The 16,796-nt window shown below is 38.2% G+C and overlaps 1 protein-coding gene across 1 annotated transcript in view; it reads right to left on the bottom strand.

The window, feature by feature from the left end:
• Positions 1-7,146, bottom strand: part of susd6 (sushi domain containing 6) — a 34,568-nt gene extending 27,422 nt beyond the window's left edge. The window contains exons 1-2 of the mRNA XM_028040316.1: positions 6,906-7,146; positions 128-289 (exon numbers count right to left, since the gene is read on the bottom strand). Of these exons, the coding sequence (XP_027896117.1) occupies positions 128-245 (118 nt within the window). The 5' untranslated portion in view covers positions 246-289; positions 6,906-7,146. The remainder of the gene's footprint in view (positions 1-127; positions 290-6,905) is intronic.
• Positions 7,147-16,796: the final 9,650 nt, after the last annotated feature.

Below are 16,796 nucleotides of genomic sequence, written 5' to 3'. Positions count from 1 at the left end.
AAATACCTCAATCAATTCACAAGAGATGGTCAAAGATGGCGGTTTATTCTGCGTGCACCATGTGGGAACACTGACAAAAAGAGAAAGAAAAAGTGTGTGTGTGTGTGTGTTTGGGGGTCTGACTTACCTGATGCATGACCATGAGGGAGCAGGATGAAGAGGAGAAGTGCAGAGGCAGCCAGTCTGTGGGCTACAGAGGAGGAGGACGGGGCTCTCGTCGGAAACGCTACCATTCCATCGCACATCTTTTCCCCCCCCGACAGCCAGCGAGAGTCCTCTACGGCTTAACCTGTCCGAGCCACATTGACAGGAAGGGACGCGTGGGGAGGGGGAGAGGAAGAGGAAGAGCGTGGATTACCATCAACGTTCAAGCCGGGATTACGTAACCAGAAGCAACAGACAGCAAGACGGATATAATGAGAGTCAGCTACACAGATTGGTTGACAAACCAAGCGTGTCAGAGAGAACTCCATGCCCTAAGTTCAATATTTAGTTAGCCTGGTAAAACCCACAACTTTATGGATAAGTGTATTCCTCCCCTATGAGTTTTATAATTAGTGTACACCAGCAACAGGCCATCGATCTGAGTCTTCTTCTCATCTTGCTTCAATCCCTAATCTTTGCTTTGGCACAGCATCTATCTGCATAAGCCCTTAAGTACACTATGTTGTATATGACGTAACAACAACACAGATCAGAGTCGCTAATAAGGTGGCAAAAGGCAGATGGAGGGGTGGGAAAATCTGATTGTGGATCACATTCAACTTTGGCACAGAAAAAAAAAAAAACAGTTCAGAAAGTTATATTTGATTATAGCATTGTCATAATTAAACAATATTCTATCTAAAATGTATAATTCATATTGTTTAAAACTATTACAGCAAAAAGGAAGGTAGAAATATTTACTAAATGTTCATTACAAATTCAAACAATGTTTTTAGCAGAGACTTTAAAGTGTTATGTTAAAAAGTGCTTGGTTGTGTCAGTTCTGTACACTGTGCTGCAGGCTAGTGCTGCAGCAGAGTTTAGTGCATAAAACAAGGAAATGTTAAGACAAAAATATGGGCCGTTGGTTGGTTACTCATATCTTTTACAGCCCTTATAAACCATCTACAAAGTTTCACTTTTGTTTTTGTTTCAAAGATTATTTCAGACTTTGATTACCCATTTTCTGTACAGGTTAGTTTGAAACAAACCTGCATAGAAAATGAAGAAGACAAGGCTAATTTGAATCTCCAACACATTTCATTTAGACAGTTGAAAAGGTAATCAAGTCTGAAAATACTTATTTTTTCCCCAACTGTTTTGCTTCTTTGTACTTATCCAGATGTGGAAAACACTAATTAATGCAACACTGGACACAAAATCAAATCTTATAAAGCAGCAAAACTGCCAACTGATAAAATCCATATGGTGAAATGAGTTAAAATCATTAAAAGCAGGATTTGGATGAAGATCCTAAGCCACATTTTCTGAAGAACCTGCTTGGTAAAAGGTTCTCAAGAGAGGGAAAGGAGCCTATTAGCATTCCAAAAAGCTGAAGTGTTCATGCCAACATTAATGGCATGTTTTCACTGAAGTCCCATTCCCATAGGTCATAACACTAGGTAATGCCTAGCTTTGGAGTGCAAGTGTGAAATGTTGAACTGTCATTCAGCCCTGCTTCAAAGGATCCAGCAGTAATGGATATCAATCGGATCCTGATCACTTCGAGGTGAATGTGGCAACAAATCATCCAGGTGCAGAGGCTAGTTTTCACTGAAGTTGCTGAGCTTCAGGCTGGAGGGGGTGATCAAAGCGCTCCAATTCTTTATAGAAAAGTGTTACTGGATGGCTCGCGTGGAGGCTCGGAAAATGACAACAACAACTGGTGGACAAATCCAGACAGCCGGCAGCAAACACTTGCTTGACAGGGTGAACATGGCAATAAAGTAAAAAGTAACAAGACTTCCTTGTTGCAAATAGTTGCTATTCAAAGTTATGTGACACAGCGTAAAGAGGATACTGTGTATTAGTACTGTGTATTAGTGTATTAGTACTGTGCATTAGTGTTGTTAATCATGTCATATATTCATAGAATCTGCAAGATTGCATTGCAACTGAGTAAAAATGCAGGACATAAGTCTGGAACAAACTTCCAGAAAACTGAAAAACAGCCGAAACACCGAGTTCAATTAAATCAAGACTAAAAAACCCACCTGTTTACAGTTGCCCTTGATTATTAATAACAATAACGTTGATCAATATATTTGATGATGATTGTTCTTGATCTTTATGACTTGATCAGCAATGTTTACTTGTGTTTTTGGCACTTTAAACTTCCTTGCATGGGTGGACATATATCATATCTATGTTTTTTTTGTGACAAATTTCTTATGACAATATTTTGATTTGGCATCATCATGATAAATTCCAATTAATAATATTTACAAACCCCTAAAATTGTCCATTTTTCTCCACATATTGTTCAAATAGTATCAACAAACATCAATAAATATGATTTAATGCAGTTGCTGTGTGCATATTAGAGACACAAATCACTTTTCTATGCGACTGGTGAACCAAGGCATTACAAATGGGAATATTTTTTAAGAGCAGTGTTTGTCTTTGTGTTGCTAATGACTGCTATACCATATACAAAGTTATACCAAAAAAACTACAAAAAAAACTTGCTTAGATGTCCAACTGGGGTAAAAATGTTTTATACATAGTCAAAAAACCAAAATAGTTGCATGACTGACAGCAGCTATTTTAGTATGATGCAGTGCCATTTATCTAATCATTTGTCTTCACATCAGAAGGTCATCTGCTTCTGCAAATTTAGATTGATCATCCTCTTCCACAGAAAAATCACACAAGCATCAATACCCTCGCTGCATGAGCAGAACGGAAGCATACCTGCATGTGGCGCCTGCTAGTGGGAGAGAGTGACGCAAATTAGTTTTGGCAGGACAATTTGGGTAGTGTGTTCAGCCAAAGAGCAGGTAGTCAAAAGCACACAGGAGGGACCTGAGCGTGCCATCTGATGCATCGATATTTCCTAGTTGGTCCATACTGTAATTAGACCACATTTGGGTTGTGTAAAGGCTTTGCCATTTTAGATGTTCTTTATAAACTGCATGAGAAACATCGAGGATAGAAAAGATGCACTTTGTGGCTAATGCTGAACACACTGCTGGACTGAGCTCTTGGAAAAAGCTTAAAAGAAAGTATTGACCGGCCAGATCATCAGAAAAATCAAAACTTAAGCAGAATTATTCTGCTTTCACGTGAAACACTTATCTAATCAGTGCGAAGGCACTTTGTCCAAAAAAAAAGGGTTGCAGATCTTGAGATTTGCTGACTGGATGTTACTGGTATAAATTAATTAATATCCCAGCAAGCAGTTTCACAGGGGGGGAAATCCTGCATGCTTCAAGTCTGGATGTCAACCTGACCTGCAGCAGCATTTATGTCCTGTCAGATACCGACAGCAATGCTGAACACAACGCATCATGTTAAAATGTGTTGTATTATTTTAAACATGTTTTGTTTACCATGGAGGATTTTGCATCAAGCTTTACTGCAATGTAATCCTCAACATTAGCTGATTTAATATGTCTTAAAAATCCAAAATCTCTGAACAACATCACAACTATCAAGATTTGAGAAGGAGGACAAAAAGAAGGGATTTCAAATGACAAAATAGATTTAAAAACAACTACAGCACTGCATACGGATGCACCAGAAAATAAAAATCAACTTCCTTGTTTTATCACTAAACAAATCTCTGTGGTTAGGACTTTTAAGTAAATGAAATGTAAATTAGTGACTGGATTGTGGGGAAAAAACTGCCAACGTTAGCAGTTTGATTTCCAGTTTTATCTCTTCTATGTTCCCAGAAACTGGCATAAACTGCCACAACCTGCCATGCAGCTAACCATCAAAACTGGCAGTACCAGTTTTACTGTCCCACTACGTTTCGATGTAGATCCACAGTAATTAACTAAACATTGAAAGTGTCAATCAGCAAAAGAAAAAAAAAACAGACCTCAGGATTTAAGAAATGGAAATTTTACAAGCCAAGACAATCGTCTGTAGTCATCCACTTGCGGGGGGAAAAAACTATGCAACTCCCCACTTCAGATAGCAGCAACACAAGCAGCCGGCCAGCCAGCCAGCCAGCCAGCAGGCTGCTACTGCAGTTTTTCAGCTGCCCGAGGCTCCTGGAATGCAAAGGGAGCCAAGGCGAGCACCAGCACAGACATGTGTCCGGGAACAGAGAGCACTCAGTGTGCCAAAGAAACAGCCAAGAGGAGGTTTCCACCCAATAGGACCCAGTGCTGCTGCTAGAGCCTGCGTAGGCCTGTGGAGGGAGCCCAGAGACAGGACTCTGCATGGCAGCAGAGAAAGGAGCCTTTGTTATGCAGTAGTATGTACTGTTAGGGCCCACAGCTACTCAGCATCCCCCCTCCAATGCTGCAAGCAAGAGACAGAAACACACAGAAAGACTAGAGACAAGACAAAGAGGGAAAAATAAGAAAATGTAAGAAAAGTGGGATGAAGCAAATGAATAAGAGATAACCTGTCATAGCTTAAAGGTGCACCTTTTTCAACAAGCCTATATGTGTGTTGGAACTAAAAAAAAATAAAGACAAAACTTAAATCAATACTTAATTTGCCCACAATTCACCTCTCAATAAGATTTCAAGAACAAATGGGACTTGCTAGTCATTGTGTATTTGTGCTGACACATGAAAAATAAACAGCTTTGGGTCAATACACATTCTTCCAGTTTTTACCTCCATGTTATGATTTCATACTTGTAAACAAAGACAAAAAGACAAGTTGTCATGTCTCCTATTTAGAATCTTTATGAACCTAGATACGCCTATAAGAAAGTAGCTTCTTACCCAAGATTGCCACAACTGATTGTTATTTAAAGAACTAATTACAAAGTTCAATACAACTGTAACTGTGAAGAGGACCCGAGTTTACCTTGCTATTTCAAACTTCCTAGGCATTTCTCACCCATGTGCTTAACCATCAAACAATAGTCTGTTTCTTCTGAAAGCATTTAAATGAAATCCCAAAATCAATCAGGCTAGAATACTCCAAATGCATGTAAAATGTTATATTTCATCCAAATTGCATTGACTGTGGTTTTCTTAGCCCACAATCCACAAGCCAAAAAAACCTCCACAACTTTATGATAGCACATATCTATTGTGGTCACAAATCATATTTCCTTTTCAACATGGGTAGAACGGAGAGCTTTACCTTTAATCACTGTTTTGATCAAGGGATTAGGAATGCACTGGTATAAAACTTTTGGGTGATATCAACACTTGTTATGGCCAATAACAGATATTTATTTCATATTTAAATGCATTTATATTTCCCCTCCTGAAATGGATACACAAACGACAACACGATGGAAATAAACACTGCTTTTTTTATTATTAGCCAAACCAAAAACAGCAACATTTCATATAACAGCTGATTAATGGTTTTCCAGCTTTCATTTTGTATTTTTTGTGCTTTTGTCCTCTCTCTATCTTCATGCTTTATAAATCAAAGTCCTCCTTCAAAGATGCTTATAAAAACTTTTATACCACGTTTGAGAACACATCTGGAATTTCAGCAAAACCTTGCAATATTGTGCCCCATGGAAAGTTTGTAAGATTGTGTTCAAAGTATCTAGTTTGCAATAGTGTTTACTGATCATCAGCTTGATTCTTGGGTCTCTTGTGATGTAATCAATCCAAAGACACAAAAATAGACTTTGCTGTATTTTTTGTTTGTTTGTTTAGTTTGACCTTTTAAAACTTTCCATTTTATTAAATGTTGCAGTGGAAATCCATAATTTATTACCCATGTTTTTACTATCAGTATGCATTTGGAATTGAAAAACAAAAACACCACTAGACAGTACCCTTAAATCATTTTACAATATAAATCCCAATACAAACGTCTCTGCTAAATCAGACAGCACAACAAACTGTTATTGCTGGAGGAACAATACACTTGGGTCCCCGCCTTACTTTATCCTCCAATGTAAACACGTCACATCTGGACTTCCCTGCTCTTTGCAATATCAAATGTCATAACTTACTAAACACCGTTAACAGTAAGCCAGTCATACTTAAACTGGAACAAAGGCCAGTGAATGGGAAATGACACTACTGAGAGGTTCCCCTGTAAAAAAAAAAAACAAAAAAACAAAACAAAAAAAACGGGGCATCCAAGCTCGATAATAAATCTTTGCTACTGTATCAAACGTGAGTCAAAAGCAGAGTCACACGCTTCGACACGTGTAACTGTACTGTGAGGTATTTAAAAAAAGATGTGGTGGTGGGCTGCCAACATCCCACACATCGACACACAGAAGTTAATGATTAGAACAAAACAATCCAACTCAAATAGCAGGACACACATAAGAGTTCAGGTCCTATTTTACTGACTCACCTCAGATAAAGTCGACACACCTATGACTTCCTCGTACCTTTTATTGTTCATGTGACTGGTCTAACAATACATCAGCCCTCACAGCTGTTAGAGCGAACCGACAAGATACTCTAAATGTTTACGTTCCATCTCCATAACATTAGTTTAAGCTTTTTTCTAAATATTAAAACTTAAACACGACAGACGTGCGTCAAAACAGACACATTGCGTCTTTAGACAAACGTTTACGGAAGAACACGGCTAGCTTAGTTTCAGATCGAAAAGCAGAAAACTGACAACTCATTATTCTCTTTGGCAGAACAGTAAATGTTTGCCAGACATGAGATGTTTTTGTCTTGTTTGTTGTTTCGAAGTGAACTAATTCAGACGGACAAAAGACGGAACGGGAGACTGTTTGAGATATCCTAGTGGCCTATGTGTGCTTAGCTTGCGAAAAAAGACAGCAAAAAAAAACTCACCAACGTAAAGGTTAACAGCGGCGAGCCCTCCTCTGCCCGGTTCACAATCGAGGCATTAAAGTCAGATTTAAAGACGACACCCACAGACTAAAGCTGTAAAAAGAAAGTAGAATAGAAGTATTTCGCCGTCGAGGTCCCGTCTGCCCTGCTCCGTCACTCCTTGTCCTCCTCGACTCGCCAGCTCTTTATTTTAGGTGAGCGGAAACACTCGCTGCTGTGAGAACTCTACAGGGCTGCCTGCCTCGCTCTCGCGCGGTCTCCATGGATACCTCTATAAAAGGGGCGGTCCTACAGCTTGTCATGGCGCTTCAAAATAAAAGCTCACGTGTTAGGTTTGGAGACAAAAGAATTAAAGAGCAACTAATCAACAAAAACAGAGCACAATACAACAAAGAGATCAGATATTGTATTTATGGGGGAAAAAATGTATCTATGTACCAAGAAAAATTTTAATCACCTTATATACAATAGAAATTAAATTTTGAGTAAAATATTTAAGATGTTTAAAACATACATTATGATGATAATTATGAAGTTAAAAACAATATGGAATATGCCAAAACAGATTAACATTTTTATGTAAAACATTACTGGTCAAAGGATAAAGTAAACACCTTTAACTGAAACTAGTTCCTCAGAAAACCAGTTCCTGAGTTGTTTTTTTATTTATGATACAAATCACAGCTTTGTATCGTAAACAACATAAACAACTGTAGCTAACAGGGAACAAACATTTTAAGCACAGAATGATGACATATACAATAATAAATGAAATAAAAGTTTCACTTCATATATAAACTTTGCTTAGGGATCAAATCAAACCAATCAAAAACACCATCTGTCTTTGTAAAAATTTCAGCTGTGATCCCACAAGAAAAAAAATCTGCAATGATACTTCAGAACCATAGTTTTGTGTTTATTCTTCAGCAAGTTCTTCCTATTATTTTTTTTATAGCTGCTTCAGTTTCAAAAGACATGCTGTCCAGTGAGATACAATACCCCTTGATTAATTAAACTCGCAATGCTAGAGAAACTTCTAGACCTGGTATATCTATCCAATGTAATAATTACATACATTAAATAGAATAGTGGTGTGAAATTACAAAAAACATTATTGCATGATATGGAATGCAAATTAACCATCAAGCAAAGATGATGTAAAAAGAAGTAGCACTGTAAGCTTATATGGGCCCTGATTCTGCATATCTTCATTTCCTAAATTCACATTATTCATGTCAGCCTTTTTTGTCATTCTCCTCACTCACCTTTAATCTGTCTTTGTATATGAAATATTAATTTCTCAACCCCTGTCTCTTCCTTGTCACAGCACTGGTTTTGGAGCTCAACAGTAAAGCCGCCAGTGAGTAATGGGATTAGATTCCAGATTAACACTGCGACTTCAGATGTCCTGTAAAGAACCTCTGTGATATACATGCAGATCTATTCTACGGAAAACCAACATGTAGTGGACCTGCATTCTTCAAATTAGCCAATTGAAATTAAAATATATTTAATATAATGTGTCAACTGTTATTGTAACTAGATCATCATACAAAACTAATCTTGCATAAATTAGAGTTCCTTTGTTCCTATTTTTCTGGATTCACAAGGATATTATTTCTGGGTTCTGATTCCCAAATCTGATTCTCAAATACTTTTTAAGTTAAAACCAGGAAAGCTACGGAGAACCCCTCAAATTTTCCACGTGTCTATGCTGACATCTAGTGGCCATTGTTGGTTATTGCATTCACTATGCGGTTTCCATTTCAACATTCATCTAAATAATAAAAAAGAATGGTAGTAATAATTATTAGTGTTTTAAAAAGCTGTTATTAAAACATACTATTTTAAAAGAAATAACTGTTCACAAATAAAACTGGAAAGAAACAAAATTATACAGTCTTATATTAAATGATGGCTTCACAGCTTTCTTGATAAAATATAAAAAAACATGCTTTTACCTGTATTTGAACCTCAATGTTTTTTTTCTTGAATTAAATATTTTATGAACTGGGAATATGGAACGATGAACACACTCATTAAGCATCGTAGCAGCAGATGGTGCTAGGATGGCACTGGTTCAACCCACTTACTTATTCCTGGTTCTGCAGCTGACAGGCAGGCTTCTTTGCTTTTACACAAGGTCCAAATTTGTGTTCTAGTTAAGCAATGAAGAGAAAAGAATTTTAACATTTGTGCCAATTATCACCTGAATTAACACTTAACTCCTGTTAAAGCATGCGTGCAACAAATTTTATATTTAATCTTGTATTTCCAGTTTAAGATGAAAAGAGAGGCTGATATTTTTAAATTGACATGTATATTTTGTGTTTTTAAAATGGGCTCATCTTAAAAAGTGTTCCTTCCACTTACAGATTATTGATGACATAGGTTTAAATGAGAAAATGTATTTTATTTACACATTTCTGTAGATAATTTACACCTAAGTTACTCAAATGTGTAGTTTGTAGTTTGATTAGTTTTAGTGAGATCTAAATAATGAATTATCCAACACGTATGCAATTAATTACTGCATAACATCGGCTTATCACCAATTCATAATCTGTTAAATCATACTTGATTACATCAACCTGTCCAGAGACTATAGGTAGAAATTTAAATTTTTTGCTATAACGACCGATGTTTAACATTTAATATCCAGGATATTTAACATCCTTGATTTTTATTTAATCAAGGATATTGCTCAACATTGTCCTTGATGTTTAAAATTATTGCCAATGTTGATCAGATGTCAACCTTCATCTCCAGAAACGTTTCCTTTTGAGTTAAACATTAGAGATAAAGTAAAACATTCCAGCTACAGTAAACATTAGATGTAACCTTAAACATCAAGGACAATGTTAAGCACTAGAATGAAATAAAAAGTTAGATAGATCTTTATTGTCATTGTCACAAGAACGAAATTTAAAAAGTGCCATCAGTCAGAGAATATGCTTAAAAACAAAAAATAACTGTCTCACAATTCATACACAATGGACAACATTAAACATCCTGGACAACTTTAAACATTGGAGATAACATTGGGGTTAACATTGTGCCCGATGTCTCATATTGTCTCTTTTTCTGTCATCTCAAAAGAATCTTCATGTCAAATCTCCACATTCAAAGACAAACTCCAAGGATTTTCATTTTCATTTTAGCAGACTGTGAGAAAATCCCTGTAAAGAAATCAAAATGGTCACATGTCTTCCGGTTATAGTATTAAATGTTCATTAGAATTTTAAGTTTATTGATCTTTGAGAATGTGCTTTTGCACCATTATGCTATGGCCACTATATTATGGCAATAACGTCTGGGACAATTTATTGTCCAGCAAAATTTAGGTTGACAACTGCCACCAAGTTTTGCTGGATGATAAATTGTCCGAGAAGTTATTGCCGTAAACGGTAATGAGACCATTTTCAACTAATACAATGGCTATGGCATAATAATGCAAGAACACATTCTCAAAGATCAAACTTTAACACCCAATTGAGAAGAAAGACGATGCTGAGTGGAGGACCAAAGGAGTCCTATTCATTCTCAAACTTAAAATTCTAATGAACATTTAACACTGGAACTGGAAGACATTTCAAATACCCTAAATAAATAAACAGAAATTACAAAATAAAACAAAGTTTTTGATCTAATTTTTTTTTTAAAAGAACAATTCTGTTTACAGAGCACCAGATTGAAGACTTTATTCATCCAGTTTTTGGGAGAAACAGAGAAACAAATCATGTAAATGGAAACTGAGGATGGGAAGACAACAACAGGACAGGTGCAGGTTCCAAGTTCAACCCTTTAACAACTCAAGAATGAAATCACTTTTCAAAAACTCACTTTTAAATATTACTTAAACAGCTAAATATCTGCAGCTTTGTTTAAGGCAGATTGCTAAGAAAGTTTCAAGTCAAAATGGTGAACAATCAGGAAGCGTCACCTGGGAACGCTTCCAGGGTTTCCTCCAGCAAACCTGCTGAGCCCAGTGGAAGAGCTGCTGGGGTCGTCCCTCAGCAATCTGCTGCGTGTTTGGGTTAAGAAATGTTACAGAAAGTCAGAGGTGCAGGATCAGGAACCCTGTCTATATCGCCATCTCTAAACAGGAACAATCTATGTTTATATTTCTAAGCAATCTTTGGGCTGCTCTTGGTCCTATCCCTCACCTAGGACCCGATTGCCCTGGCGGACCCAACCCAAATAGAGGCACGAGGCCTCCGACAGCTCCTAGGATCACTGGGACACTCAAACCCCTCCACCACGATAAGGTGGCAGCCCACGGAGGGGAAAAAACAAAGACAGAAACAGTTCCATTCTCTGACCTGAACTGATCTGGAGAGAGGCCAGAAGGTGGCGCTCTGATGTTTCTAACTAAACACGGAGTTCAGTTAGAAACTAAAACTTTCCAAACAAAAACGTTTAGAAAGAAACTCAAGTTTTTGTTTTCTCAGTTATTTTTCTCTCCATAGAAGCTACACCTGGTCTGGCGTTGTGTAGTTCCTACCTGGAGGAGGGCATTGGCAGACATGATGCTGCCATCACCTAACCTTTGTCCCTCTCCTGCAGTTAACTTTTCACTTCCATGAACACGGAAAGTTCTCCTGATCAGTTGACCTCATTCTGACTTCAGAAACTCATAGTGTGGTCACAAACCTCCTCTGACCTCTGACCTCAACCCTATTGAAAACCTTTGGAGTTTCCTCAAGCAGAAGCTCTGAGGGTGGATTGCAGTTCATATCAAAACAGCAGCTCTGGGAAGGTTTTCTGACATCCGGCAAAGAAATTCAAGCAGAAACTTTCCACAAACTCACAAGTTCACTGGATGCAAGAATTGTGCTGTGATATCAAAGGGGTCCTATGTTAACATGCAACTCGGCTTGTTAAGATGTTTTTGATTGAAATAGCTTTTGATTTTAGTACATGTGATCACTTAATGCTGCACATTCAAAGAATTCTTTATAATCCATAAAATGTTTAGAAAATCTGCTGTGCATAATAATTTGGAACAGTGCATTTTGAGTTTTTTATTTTTGAAAAAAATGTTCTCATGTGGAGCTTTGTTCAGTAAAATTTGATCTATACTGTAATAGTTCATGACTTGAAAATTATACTAACCATCATTTGCATTGACCATTCAAGAAAATCTGAGAAAATATCACTTGCATAATAATTTGGAACACAGTGTACATACATGCTCTGCATGAGGAATTGCTCTAAAGTCAACGACTCAACACAAGCGATTTGCTGTCACCCCTTCTGGTCAGGAGGAGTGGATGCTGTAAGTAATGACTCCATACAATCTACTGGGTTTCCTCTGGTACAAACTTTTGAAACAAATTTAATAAACCAAACCTAATGCATTGATAACTTAGATTAATAGTAATCTATGACTGAATTGAAACAACTTTTTGTAAAATGCCTCGACAACAACATTGCTGTGAACTAACATTATAATTATAAGTTTTGAACGTTTTTAGTATCTACTTTTGGGGTTTTGAATGTTTTTGGTATCTACTTTTGGGGTTTTGAATGTTTTTGGTATCTACTTTTGGGGTTTTGAACGTTTTTGGTATCTACTTTTGGGGTTTTGAACATTTTTGTTTGGTTTTTTATATTGTTTGTTGGTTGGGCTCATTTGTTAGTTTGGAAGTTGAATTTTATATATTGCCAATTCACAACAAATGTCGTCTCAATGCATTTTGAAATATTTTTAGTTCAATCACGTTTTCCAATTGCTATTAGTTAACAGTACAATAAGCTCAGTTGACTATTAAAGAAGTTTAAAAGGTTTGTACCAAACGAAACCCAGTAGATTGTGTGGAGTCATTACTTACAGCATTCACTCCTCATGACCAGCAGGAATCGACAGCAAGTCGCTTGTGTTGAGTCGTTGACTTTACAGCAATCCCTCATACAGAGAATGCATGTAGTGACAGTGGAGAAGAAGAACTCTCTTCTACCAGGAAGAAACTTCTAGCAGAACCAGAACCGGGCTCAGTACCAGCAGCCATCTACCATGACCAACTGGAGCTGAGAGAAGACCGAGCAGACACACAACCACAGGTCAACTGATCCAGGAGAACTTTCCAAGTTCATGAACTCATGACAGCCAATGCCCTCCTCCAGGAAAAATCGACAGCCAATAAGAAGTGTAGAATCTATGAAAAGAAAAATATCTGAGAAAACAAAAACAGTTTAAATAAATAATGCAGTACACACAGAAAATTACAAACAGCAGCATAAATACACAGATACATCACAATAAACCAGTCTAAGCCTTTTCATAATCAATGCCATAACCATGGTAATACCATAATAATGCCAGAACACATTCTCAAAGACCAATAAACATTAAAGTCTAACACTGAATTTGGAAGACATTTTAAATATCTAAAATAAACAAAACAACAAATAAAATTATGAAGTCTTTAAACAAAATTGTCCATAAAAAACAAAAAAGCAATGGATAGTTGAGGCCAAAGCACCAGACTGAAGACTTATCCAGGTTTTGGAGGAAAAAATAAAAAAAGAAACTGGGCTTGTTTTGATAAATGTTTTAAGTTCAGTCACTTTCCTCTGTCGGCCAATGAAGGGCAAAATCCAAAACAAAAACAAGATGATCCAGGAAGATTCTTGAAGGACAACAGGACAGGTGCAGGTTTAAGGTCAAGCCCTTTAACAACTCGGAATGAAATTTTCACTTTTCAGAAACACACGTAAATATCCCTTAAATAACAGCAAAATGCTTACAGCATTTCTTGAGGAAGACTGCTGCCAATGATAGGGTCACTAAGGTCATCCTTCAGCAGGGGGTGGGAGGGTGAAGACCTTTTCCGTCGTTGTCGGGGCGATGAGGGCCTTTTCCTTTGGTGGTTAGAGGTCCGATTTAGGGCGAAATTTAGGATGAAAACAAGACGATCCAGGAAGATTTCTGAAGGAGGACAGGAAGACAACAGGACGGGTGCAGGTTTAAGGTCAAACCCTTTAACAACTCTGATTGAAATCATGACTTTACAAAAACTCAAAGTAGCTCTTTAACAGCAAAATACCTGCAGCATTTCTTGAGGAAGACTGCTGCCAATGATAGGGTCACTAAGGTCATCCTTCAGCAGGGGGTGGGAGGGTGAAGACCTTTTCCGTCGTTGTTGGAGCGATGAGGGCCTTTTCCTTCAGTGGTTAGGGGTCCGGTTTAGGGCGCAATTTAGGATGAAAACAAGATGATCCAGGAGGATTTCTGAAGGAGGACAACAACAGGATGAGTACAAGTTTAACCCTTTAACAAATCAGAATGAAATTGTCACTATTCAAAACCACACGCAACTATCACTAAAATAACAGCAAAACACTTACAGCATTTCTTGAGGAAGACTGCTGCCGATGGTAGGGTCACTAAGGTCATCCTTCAGCAAGGGGTGGAAGAGTGAAGACCTTTTCTGTCGTTGTCGGGGCGATGAGTGCCTTTCCTTCGGTGGATAGGGATCCAATGAAGGGCGAAATCCAGGATGAAAACAAGATGATCCAGGAGGATTTCTGAAGGAGGACAACAGGACGGGTGCAGGTTTAAGGTCAAACCCTTTAACAACTCTGATTGAAATCGTGACTTTACAAAAACTCAAAGTACCTCTAACAGCAAAATACCTGCAGCATTTCTTGAGGAAGACTTCTGAGCCCGATGGTAGAGTCACTGACGTCATCCATGAGCCGGGGATGATGAGGGCCTTTTCTGTTGATCATCGTAAGGAGCAGTTGGGGAGTAGGTGGGTCATCTAAAGGACTTGTTGGAGTTTGTAGTCTCTGTGATATAATTTTTATCGTTACCTTCTTAATAACCTTTATAATAGATTTCATGCACATATTTGACCAAAGAATCTATGATTGGTTGGCTAGTTTTCGCACCTTTACCCTTCGGTCGAGTTCATTTTCACTCAAACCAGACCGAAGGGCTGACTAACCCTTTACCCGTCGATTGGGTTCATTTTCACACAAACCCCACCGAAAGGTAACTAACCCTTGGCCCGTCGGTCAAATTCATTTTCACTCAAACCTGACCGAATGGCTGACCAACCTTTTACCCGTCGATCTGGTTTGTTTTAACTCAAACCCCACCGAAGGGTAACCCAAACCCTTTACCCGTCGGTCAAGTTAATTTTCACTCAAACCTGACCGAAGGGTGACCCAAACCCTTTACCCGTCAATTGGGTTTGTTCCACACAAACCCTACCGAAGGGCAACCGTAAGCCTTTACCCGTTGGTCAAGTTCATTTTCACTCAAACCCGACCAAAGGGCTGACTAACCCTTTACCCGTCGGTCAGGTTCGTTTTCACTCAAATCCCACCGAAGGGTGACCCAAACCCATTACCCATCGATCGGGTTCGTTTCCACACAAACCCCACCGAAGGGTAACCCCTAAGCCTTTAACCGTCGGTAGAGTTTGTTGTCACTCAAACCCCACCGAAGGGTGACCCAAACTCTTTACCTGTTGGTTAGGTTAAAGGTTTGGGCTTGCTAAAACCTTTGGTTGGGTTTTATCACAAACCCAATCAAAGGGTAACTCTAACCCTTTACCCGTCAGTCAAGTTCATTTTCACTCAAACCCGACCGAAGGGTGACCCAAACTCTTTATCCGTCGGTCAGGTTTGTTTTCACACAAACCCCACCGAAGGGTGACCCAAACTCTTTACCTGTCGGTCAGGTAAAAGGTTTGGGCTTGCTAAAACCTTTGGTCGGGTTTTATCACAAACCCAATCAAAGGGTAACTCTAACCCTTTACCCTTTGGTCGGAGTGGCTACCGGAAGTTTGTTTTCACACAAACCCATCCAAAGGGTAGCCCTAACCGTTTGGTTCTGATTTTTTTTTTTACACAAGATCAGAACTCCTTCCTTTCAAATGGTGTGTTTTTCTTGCGTGGAGCATTGTACGTGGAATGGATCGACCCCTTTGATGTACTCATTTGTTACCAATTTCCTTGAACTCATCCGATGACTTCATAGACTTGAGGAGTGGCTACCAGAAGTAGCAAACCACATTTCCTGTCATTTGATTCACACTCCAGTGCATTTTAATATCCACATTCCCTGCTTGTCTGAGGCCATCTGGTGTCTTCAGAGTCTCCATCTTGACAAAAACTGTTGTTCGGCTTAGATATCTTCCCATTCCATAATCCATGTGGTGTCAACAAGGCCTTAAATTCTCAACCATGAGCTCAAAACTATTATCCATCACCACATACATACTAAGGATGCATGTGGCGACAGTAGAGAAAAGATTTCCCTTTAACAGAAAGACTTTCCCAAAAAAAACAAAAACTGCAGTTATCAAACACTGGTTAAAAGTTAAGTAAGCTAAAGCACCTACTAATTGAGTAGTCATGTGGTGACAATGGAGTTGGAAAAAACTTCCCTTTAACAGGAAGAATTTCCAAATAAGGTTAACACTGCACCAATTTAAATTTCTTAAGTTATACAAGTAGGCTAAGGCAATGCCTCACAATGAACATGCATGTAGTGACAGCAGAAAGGGAAAAAAACTTCCCTTTAACAGGAAGACTTTCCAAAAAATAAAAACTAGTTATCAAACATTGGTTAAAAGTTAAAAAAGCTTGAGGAATGCCTCATGTTGAGGATCCATATGGCAACAGTGGAGGAAAAAAGATCCCTTTAACAGGAAGACTGTCCCAAAAAAAAAACTGCAGTTATAAAACATTGGTTAAAAGATAAGTAAGCTATAGCAATAACTCGTACTGAGGATTCCTCTGTTGACAGTGGACAAAACAAACTTCCCTTAAAGGGGAAGATTTTCCACAAAAAAAAAAAAAGGGTTAACTGCACCAATTTTTAAAATTCATTAAAAGCAAAGTAAGCTTAAGCAATGCCTCCTACAGAGGATACAA

Source organism: Xiphophorus couchianus, chromosome 15 (assembly GCF_001444195.1).
Source record: "Xiphophorus couchianus chromosome 15, X_couchianus-1.0, whole genome shotgun sequence".
NCBI classification, from domain to species: Eukaryota; Metazoa; Chordata; class Actinopteri; order Cyprinodontiformes; family Poeciliidae; genus Xiphophorus; species Xiphophorus couchianus.
Note: the sequence above shows the minus strand (reverse complement) of the source record. Positions and strands in the feature narration are given on the sequence as shown.